The 10,636-nt window shown below is 38.4% G+C and overlaps 1 protein-coding gene across 3 annotated transcripts in view; it reads left to right on the top strand.

Moving 5' to 3' along the window:
* Window positions 1–2,328: 2,328 nt before the first annotated feature.
* Window positions 2,329–10,636, top strand: part of LOC128702152 (uncharacterized) — a 173,650-nt gene continuing 165,342 nt past the window's right edge. Inside the window, exons 1-2 of one of the 3 annotated variants that reach the window (XM_053796221.2) lie at window positions 2,329–2,454; window positions 10,577–10,636. The exon at window positions 10,577–10,636 is cut by the window's right edge and continues 22 nt beyond it. In XM_053796221.2, coding sequence (XP_053652196.1) covers window positions 10,583–10,636 — 54 coding nt within the window. In that variant the 5' untranslated portion in view covers window positions 2,329–2,454; window positions 10,577–10,582. Of the gene's footprint in view, window positions 2,455–8,191; window positions 8,351–10,576 lie in introns of those variants that run through there. The other 2 variants (XM_053796222.2, XM_053796223.2) reach the window with 2 other exon arrangements.

Below are 10,636 nucleotides of genomic sequence, written 5' to 3'. Positions count from 1 at the left end.
GATGGGTATGGGGTGCATAATAAACATACTAAACTAACTTCATACTGTTCTAGAGGACTTACAACCCTTAAAACCAACAGGTTCATACTGTTCTAGAGGATTTACAACCCTTAAAACCAACAGGTTCATACTGTTATAGAGGACTTACAACCCTTAAAACCAACAGGTTCATACTGTTCTAGAGGACTTACAACCCTTAAAACCAACAGGTTCATACTGTTCTAGAGGACTTACAACCCTTAAAACCAACAGGTTCATACTGTTGTAGAGGACTTACAACCCTTAAAACCAACAGGTTCATACTATTCTAGAGGACTCACAACCCTTAAATCCAACAGGTTCATACTGTTCTAGAGGAATTACAACCCTTAAAACCAACAGGTTCATACTGTTCTAGAGGACTTACAACCCTTAAAACCAACAAGTTCATACTGTTCTAGAGGACTTACAACCCTTAAAATCAACAGGTTCATACTGTTCTAGAGGACTTATAACCCTTAAAACCAACAGGTTCATACTGTTCTAGAGGATTTACAACCCTTAAAACCAACAGGTTCATACTGTTATAGAGGACTTACAACCCTTAAAACCAACAGGTTCATACTGTTGTAGAGGACTTACAACCCTTAAAACCAACAGGTTCATACTGTTCTAGAGGACTTACAACCCTTAAAACCAACAGGTTCATACTGTTGTAGAGGACTTACAACCCTTAAAACCAACAGGTTCATACTGTTCTAGACCCCTTACAACCCTTAAATCCAACAGGTAAACAGGTTCATACTGTTCTAGAGGAATTACAACCCTTAAAACCAACAGGTTCATACTGTTCTAGAGGACTTACAACCCTTAAAACCAACAGGTTCATACTGTTCTAGAGGACTTACAACCCTTAAAACCAACAGGTTCATACTGTTCTAGAGGACTTACAACCCTTAAAACCAACAGGTTCATACTGTTGTAGAGGACTTACAACCCTTAAAACCAACAGGTTCATACTGTTCTAGAGGACTTACAACCCTTAAAACCAACAGGTTCATACTGTTCTAGAGGACTTACAACCCTTAAAACCAACAGGTTCATACTGTTCTAGAGGACTTACAACCCTTAAAACCAACAGGTTCATACTATTCTAGAGGACTTACAACCCTTAAAACCAACAGGTTCATACTGTTCTAGAGGACTTACAACCCTTAAAACCAACAGGTTCATACTGTTCTAGAGGACTTACAACCCTTAAAACCAACAGGTTCATACTGTTCTAGAGGACTTACAACCCTTAAATCCAACAGGTTCATACTGTTTTAGAGGACTTACAACCTTTAAAACCAACAGGTTCATACTGTTCTAGAGGACTTACAACCCTTAAAACCAACAGGTTCATACTGTTCTAGAGGACTTACAACCCTTAAATCCAACAGGTTCATACTGTTCTAGAGGACTTACAACCCTTAAAACCAACAGGTTCATACTATTCTAGAGGACTTACAACCCTTAAATCCAACAGGTTCATACTGTTCTAGAGGACTTACAACCCTTAAATCCAACAGGTTCATACTGTTCTAGAGGACTTACAACCCTTGAAACCAACAGGTTCATACTGTTCTAGAGGACTTACAACCCTTAAATCCAACAGGTTCATACTGTTCTAGAGGACTTACAACCCTTAAATCCAACAGGTTCATACTGTTCTAGAGGACTTACAACCCTTAAATCCAACAGCTTCATACTGTTCTAGAGGACTTACAACCCTTAAATCCAACAGGTTCATACTGTTCTAGAGGACTTACAACCCTTAAATCCAACAGGTTCATACTGTTCTAGAGGACTTACAACCCTTAAAACCAACAGGTTTATACTGTTGTAGAGGACTTACAACCCTTAAAACCAACAGGTTCATACTGTTCTAGAGGACTTACAACCCTTAAAACCAACAGGTTCATACTGTTCTAAAGGACTTACAACCCTTAAAACCAACAGGTTCATACTGTTCTAGAGGACTTACAACCCTTAAAACCAACAGGTTCATACTGTTCTAGAGGACTTACAACCCTTAAAACCAACAGGTTCATACTGTTCTAGAGGACTTACAACCCTTAAAACCAACAGGTTCATACTGTTCTAGAGGACTTACAACCCTTAAAACCAACAGGTTCATACTGTTCTAGAGGACTTACAACCCTTAAAACCAACAGGTTCATACTGTTCTAGAGGACTTACAACCCTTAAAACCAACAGGTTCATACTGTTCTAGAGGACTTACAACCCTTAAAACCAACAGGTTCATACTGTTCTAGAGGACTTACAACCCTTAAAACCAACAGGTTCATACTGTTCTAGAGGACTTACAACCCTTAAAACCAACAGGTTCATACTGTTCTAGAGGACTTACAACCCTTAAAACCAACAGTTACTCAGCTGAGACTTAACAATAACGTTGGTGTAAATATTATTGTAAGTTGATCTTCTCTGTTTAATGTTCATATTAACGACTCAGTTCACTTTCTTTATCTTTTGTTTATGTTTTATTGTAACAGATTTTCACACATTTGAGTCACTGAGCTGGTTTAATAAGATATTACAAGGAGCACAATGGAAATAAGTCAGTTTTGGGTTATCTTGGTAATCTACACATATTTTCCCCTCAAGGAAGGTTCCTTGATGTTGGTGAGGGGCTCTTGATTTAGGGAATTGGATCTGTGCTCCAGTTCCCCGAATTAAGCCTGAATGCCTTCCACATCCCCCCCCCCCCAGGAGCTGTATAATCCTCCGGGTTTAGCGCTTCCCCCTTGATTATAATAATAATAATACACATATTTTACTATGTAGGACGACTTATGTAACTGTATTTATGTGTACTTGTACCTGAATAAACTTATTTTACTTGTATTTACTTTACTTACTTGACTTTTACTTGCTTTACTTACTTAGACAGTGGAAGTAAGAAACTATGACTTTCTTGGGTTATCTTTCTGCATGACCCTTGTGGGTTTAGTTTACTTTTGATTATAATAATTTTGGTTATCCTGGTGGGTAATTTACACTACGTATGATAATTATATTTATGTGTACCTGTACCTAAATAAACTTAAAGTTGAGTTACTTAGCTGTTTTAACTGTTAAAGTTATAATTACGACTGATTTCTACTGTATTTTAAAGTTAAGTTAAATAATAAGACATTACAAGGACCTCAGTGGGAAGAAGTCGCTTTATCTGACTTTATTTTTAGTTATTTTAGTGGGTACTTTAGACCACCTAAATTTATGTAACTGGTGAGGGGTTCTTGATCCAAGGAACTGGACGTATCCTCCCCTCTTCTGAATTAAAAATGATCGACTCCCTTGGTGCTGAATATCCCCTGCGGGTTTAGTGCATCCCACTTATTAATAAAATGAATTAAAATTTTACTTATGTATTGTAGATAGTCTTAATGACCCTCGTGTAGTAGATAGTCTTTTTAGTATGATAATAAGATGTTATCTTCATTATAGAATAATAAGAAAATATTATAACGTTTATATAATAATAAGGTAAAAGGACCCCAATGGAAATAAGTCACTGTCTGACTTCTTTGTGTTATCCCAGGTTCTCTACACATATGCTGCTATGTATGATAATTCTATGTAACTGTGTTTGTGTATACCTGAATAAACTTACTTACTGACTTACTTATGTTTGTACCTAAATAAATTAACGCTGCGGTAACCCAGTGATCTGATAAACACTGTGATTACTACTGTTTTTGTGTTGTCATGGTCATGTTGGTGTTGCCACAGTCATGTTGGTGTTGTTTTGGTGTTGTCACAGTCGTGTTGTTGTCGCAGTCGTGTTGTCACGGTCGTGTTGTTGTCACGGTCGTGTTGGTGTTGTCATGGTTGTGTTGGTGTTTCACGGTCGTGTTAGTGTTGTCACAGTCATATTGGTGTTGTCATGGTCATGTTGGTGTTGTCACGGTCGTGTTGTCACAGTCGTGTTGTTGTCACAGTCATGTTGTTGTTGTCACGGTCATGTTTTCATGGTCATGTTGTTGTCATGGTCGTGTTAGTGTTGTCACAGTCATATTGGTGTTGTCACGGTCATGTTGGTGTTGTCATGGTTGCGTTGGTGTTTTCACAGCCGTGTTGTTGTCATGGTCATGTTGGTGTTGTCATGGTCGTGTTGGTGTTTCACGGTCGTGTTAGTGTTGTCACAGTCATATTGGTGTTGTCACGGTCATGTTGTTGTTGTCACGGTCATGTTTTCATGGTCGTGTTGTTGTCATGGTCGTGTTGGTGTTGTCACAGTCGTGTTGATGTTTTCACGGTCATGTTGATGTTGTCATGGTCATGCTGATGTTGGCATGGTCATGTTGGTGTTGTCACGGTCATGTTGGTGTTGTCACAATCATGTTGTTGCCACGATCGTGTTGGTATTGTCATGGTCGTGTTGATGTTTTCACAGTCATGTTGGTGTTGTCACCATCAAGTGATGCCACTGCCAATATTTTCAGATCAAAATGCAAAACATTTATTCTTGAACACCATACTGGGTGCCTGACACCACTGTCAGAATTATCAGGCCTTACTGACAGTCTAGCATCCATTGTTTAACTGTCTCATTCATCCAAGAGCATCACAGCCTTATTTCGGATGCCATCTGCAGTGCCCTAATAGGCTGATGTTTTCTGCCCTTCTCACAGTCGGTCCTACTGCCAGTGCAGACTCTCGGTGATTTCATAACTGACACTTGTTACTTACACCTAATGTGACGTCCCTTCACTTCCTTTGTACTATTGTCCTCTCTTCAATGTTATTTCCTCTTTTACCATCTCTAGGACCTCTGCTTGATGCTCTCCCATTTCTTGGATCAAACCAGATTACAATTTTTTTTCCCTGTATCCATGGGAGATACATTCCAAGACCTACAATGGATACTTGAAACCATGCATAGTAGAGAACCCCCATGTATAAGTTGTCTGGTGTTTACATATACCTTTGATAAAGTTTAACTGATAAATTATGCACAATAAATTGAGAATTAGCACTTTTTTCACTGATGGAAAGCACTTCACAGCTTCTCTTAGGCTTTGAAGAGCTGCCACCATCACTGCTTTTGTGCTTTGGGGCCATTATTAGGCAACATTAAGGGTTATTTTCGTGCCACAGTAGACCATGGATAACTGAAACCACAGATTCCGAATCCATGGTTCCAAGCTTTCTACTGTACTGTACTTTTTGTTCCCTATGTTGTATGACCTCAGTGGATTTAGTGATTCCCCATTATTATTATTACTATTATTATTACAGCCTCTCCTCACTTAACGACGTGCTCATTTACCAATGACTTGGACTTATGACAGGCTCTCTTACCAGTATGCATACCTAAATACAATGTGTATTAGAGCTGATTTCTTCTATTCTGTTTACAGTGGACCCCCGGTTATCGGCCGTAATCCGTTCCTGAAGGTCGGCTGATAACCGAAATGGCCGATAACCAAATTAATATTTCCCATAAGAAATAATGGAAATAAAATTAATTTGTTCCAAACAAAAATATTCACAAAAAAATTTTTTTTTTACAATTATGTATTACATACCTTTATTGAAGGCTAGTGCTGGCTTCTGGAAGATAGGGAGGAGGAAAGAGGGAGGAGTTAGTGTTTGGAAGGGGAATCCCCCTCCATGAAGACTTTAGGTAGCAATGCCTTCTCTGGGGTTACTTCCCTTCTCTGTCATTTAATGCCACTAGAACCAGCTGGAGAGTCACTGGACCCTGTCTCACAAAATAACTGTCTAGAGTGCTTTGTTTCTGGCCTCTCTTTAAGATTTCCCTGAAGTGGGACAGGGTTTTGTCACTAAACATGTTGCAGATATGGCTTGTTTCAGCTTTGTCAGGGTGGTGTTTCTCTACAAAAGCTTGCACCCTGGTCCACATTGCACACACCTCTTTAATCTCTGAAGAAGGCACCTCCTTCACTTCCTCTTCCTCCTCCTCTGAAGCAAGTTCCTCAGCTGCAGTCTGCTGCTGTTCAAGTTGAAGCTCTTGCAGCTCTTCAGTGGTAAGCTCTTCCCTGTGGTCCTCCACCAACTCTTCCACATCCTCACCACTCACCTCCAACCCCAGGGACTTCCCCAAAGACACAATAGAGTCCACAGGGTCGGCAGGGTCAGGGTCACGGTGAGTCTCAAACCCTTCAAAATCCCTCTCCTGGACACAATCTGGCCACAGTTTTCTCCAAGCAGAGTTCAAAGTCCTGGAAGTTACTCCCTCCCAAGCCTTACCTATAAGGCTTATGCAATGGAGGATAGTGAAGTGATTCCTCTAGAACTCTCTTAGGGTCAACTGGGTGTCTGAGGTCACTTCAAAGCACTTTTGAAACTGCTTTTGTGTAGAGTTTTTTGAAGTTAGAAATGACCTGCTGGTCCATGGGCTGGAGGAGAGGAGTGGTGTTAGGAGGCAAGAACTTCACTTTTATAAAACTGAAGTCCCTAAACACTTGGTCTTCCAAGTCTGGAGGATGTGCAGGAGCATTGTCCAGTAACAGGAGGCACTTGAGTGGCAATTTCTTTTCCAGGAGGTATTTTTTCACACTCGGGCCAAACACATCATTAACTTACTCTTTGAAAATTTGCCTTGTGACCCATGCCTTATGATTAGCTTTCCACATCACACACAATCTATTCTTCATGACATTGTTTTTCTTAAACACTCTGGGATTTTTCTGAGTGATACACAAGTAAAGGCTTCACTTTGAAATCCCCACTAGCACTACCACACAACAAAAGAGTAAGCCTGTCTTTCATAGGCTTGTGTCCTGGCAATGCCTTTTCCTCCTGGGTAGTGTAGGTCCTGTTTGGCATTTTCTTCCAAAACAGGCCTGTTTCATCACAATTGAAAACTTGTTGGGGTTTGAATCCTTCAGCCTTTACATAGTCCTGGAATTCGTGAACATACTTTTCAGCCACACATTTGTCAGAACTTGCAGCCTCACCATCCCTTACAGCACTGTGTTGCCACTACGCTTCTTAAATCTATCAAACCATCCTTTGCTGGCCCTAAATTCACAAACTGCAGCACTTGTTCCAGGCATTTTCTTTGCAAGATCCTCATGCAACTGCTTTGCCTTCTCACAAATGATCAACTCCACTACACTGTCTCCCACTAATTCTTTTTCCTTAATCCACAATAATAATAACTTCCATTATCGGTGTCCTTTGTTTAGTTAGAAAAGTTACTCCTTTTGCAACATTAGCATCTTTAATTTGTTCTTTCTTTGCCAGGATGGATGTAATTGTTGATTTATTCTTGCTGTACATCCTGGCAAGTTCCACCACCTTCATAACACACTCAAATTTTGCTATCACTTCACGCTTAAATTCCATGGTGTTTCTCACTTTCTTTACCACAGGAACTTTACTAGGAACTTTCTTTGGAGCCATGGTTACTTATTTCACAGTTGCACTGCAAGAAAAACCACTAAAAACAATGGTAAACAAGCAAAATGTTTGGATGTATGAGCAGAAGCTTCCTCAGTCACCGAGAGACAAAGCCAAGCTGAAGCGCAAGCTGCCCCAGCCGGCGGATGGACGCGTCCAAAATGGCTGATAACCGAGCGAACGGCCAATAACCGAGTGCCGAAAACCCCACCGATAACCAAGTTGGCCATAACCAAACCGGCCGATAACCGGGGGTCCACTGTACATATTACAATACATGTACATATACAATAAACTACTGCATAAACATTTAAAAATATACTAAAAATGTTATAAATGATTCAAAGGTGACATTAAAACAATATCAAAGTTGGTTGACACAACCCACTACCATTATAGTATGCTCCTCACTTAGAGATGAATTCATTTACCGATGTGGTCTTAGGAACTGAACTCCGTCGTTAAGTAAGGAGAGGCTGTATTATTACTACTACTTTTATTATTATTATTATTATTATTATTATTATATTATTATTATTATTATTATTATTATTATTATTATTATTATTATTATTATTATTATTATTATTATTACTACTACTACTACTACTACTATTATTATTGTTAATAATAATAATAATTATAAAAATTATTTTTTTAAGTTTGTATAATAGATCCATGGATGCAAGTTAATTTGATTTGATTTTGCTGCTTCTGACAAGACAGTGACAGTGTAAATGATGATGAAAGTGTTTCTTTTTCAGCTTACCCTGCTTCAGTGAGAAACAGCCAGCATGTTGGAAAAAAAAAAATATATGGTCAATTGCTATCTTATCAATACTAAGATTACCTTTGTTGGAGAAGAACAGCTGCTCTTTGCGTGCATTATCTGCTACATTCAGGGATGTTAAAGGACTACTAGTATACGGTAGAAGTAATTGTGATCACAGCTTAGAGTTTAATGAAATTTGTAAAATAATTACGCAAACTGTAGTGCCATACTGTATGACTTGTGGATTTAGTGCTTACTTTTGATTTGACCACACTAACTTTACTTGGAGGCTCACTTGGCATTCTTGCATTTTTTATTTGTCCTGCATATTTAATTTTATAATTTGTTCATACCATAAATTTTTGAGCTGTGAATGACATGTGTGGCTAATAATAATAATAATCTTTATTTCTACAAGTACAGCTACAAGGTACGCATACAGGTCTAGCTGACATTAGTAACGTACTACTGTATAGAAACCCATTGTTATGCAGAGTGTTTCGGGAAAATTAAGTCAATTTTGTCCCAGGATGCGACCCACACCAGTCAACTAACACCCAGGCACCCATTTTACTGCTAGGTGAACATGGACAGCAGGTGCCTTAAGGAAACACATCCTAATGTTTCCACCCGTACTGGAGATCGATCCCCAGACCTCAGTGTATGAGCCGAGGGCGCTAGTAATCGAGCTAGTAATTAAATGACAGAAACACAAAAAGCTTTCAAAGACTAGCAGTTCATTTATAAACAATATATATGTGATATTGTTAATGCTACAGTGTGAATATATGTAAGAAAGCTTGCAACATAATTTAGGAAATTCGTTTACTTCCACCATAGTAAATCCAGCTGGTCCTCGTACTTTGTCTAGAAAAAATTTCAGTCAGGCATCGGGAATGATTGTAGTACAATAAGTTTTCAAACAGCAATATATAAAGCCAAGCAGATAAATGTGTTTTCAGAGAGATCTACAACATCTGATAAGGCTGATGGCCTATGTTTAATGACAGGCGCTTCTTATTATATTACATAATAAGTTCTTGAGAAACACGATAACCCCAGATTTCAATACGTATAGTACGGTATGGTGGACATATAAATATTGCTAAATTCTTCCATTCTTATGTATTTGCTGTTTTTTTTTTTTGTCAAGTATATTTTCATTTTCAGTTTATGCTTTTATTTAGAGCTGATTAATGAAATCTGTTTGTTTAGTTGTTTATCTATTTTTATTATTTGGTGACCAGAGGTCCTATGGTTTTGCTAGTTATTTTTTTTTTAACATAGGCGGTTTCCCACCAAGGGAGGGTGACCCAGAAAAGAAGAAACACTTGTATCATCACTCACTCCATCACTCTCTTGCCATTATAAGTTATAAGCTTTTTCCCTGTATATCTTGTCTGTCTGTCTATGTATTTTGATCATTCCAGGCGTATCGTTTTAATACTTTTAATTTTGTATTATGTATTAAGGTCACTCCTAGTGAGAACCTGGAAAAGATAATTGCATTATCTTCGTGTGTTTGCCTTCATTGTGTCTGTTGAAAAATGATATTAATTTAAAGGAGAAGAGATTTGCAAAAATATTTTTATTCATAAATTATTCATAATAAAAAATCTTACACAGGTATTTTGCAAACATTGTGAAATTTAAAACAACTGGTCATTGTTGTAGGTCTGTCACCAACAGCCTGATTGATCAGACACCAGGTTGCAGTTAACAGACATGATAATCTCTCCACCATTACTTGCACTGAATGACCTATATAAATAAATACTCTTGGTAGTGTCACTAGGTTGTCCAGCTCTGTGCTCACCCATGCTAACACTCATCCATTTTTGAAACATTATTTTAATATTTTAAATGTATGTATGTGTGTGTGCATGTGTGTGTGTTTGTTTTGCTATTTTAAACCAAACACAATAGGTCAGAAGTTTTTTTTACCCATCATGCACTGTGGGGCAAGATTTTTTTGTATTGTGAACAGAACCACACAGACCCAGTCTCTTGTGTATAGGCCAAAATTTACCTCTTGCAGCATATTTCAGGGAACTCTGCTTAAAATGTAGATCTGTGTGATCTACATGGGAGGCAGTTAAAGGGTTAAAGTTAAATTAAACCACAGTACAAGAAAGGTGTGAACCCACGGTGAGTGAGTCTGGAATCTGGCCTAGAGTGTTACGACTCACTCACCACCTGTACCGTGGTTTACACAGATAACCTGTACACAGGAGAGAGGAGCTTACGACGACAATTCAGTCCAACTTGGACCATTTAAAAAAGTCATACTTAGGCCATTTACAAAATTATATACCGTGGTTTATTGGCAATTGTGTTATGATTTTGTGAGCCAGCGGTGTTAAATTAACCTAGGTTATGATGTTTCAGGTGAAGATGCACATGAGCTACTACTTCTCGTCGACAGTCTATGACTTTCTTTTCAAAGGT

The sequence above is a fragment of the Cherax quadricarinatus genome, chromosome 83, assembly GCF_038502225.1.
Source record: "Cherax quadricarinatus isolate ZL_2023a chromosome 83, ASM3850222v1, whole genome shotgun sequence".
Lineage (NCBI taxonomy): Eukaryota > Metazoa > Arthropoda > Malacostraca > Decapoda > Parastacidae > Cherax > Cherax quadricarinatus.
The sequence above is the reverse complement of the archived record's forward strand: the minus strand, read 5'-3'. Positions and strand labels throughout refer to the sequence as shown.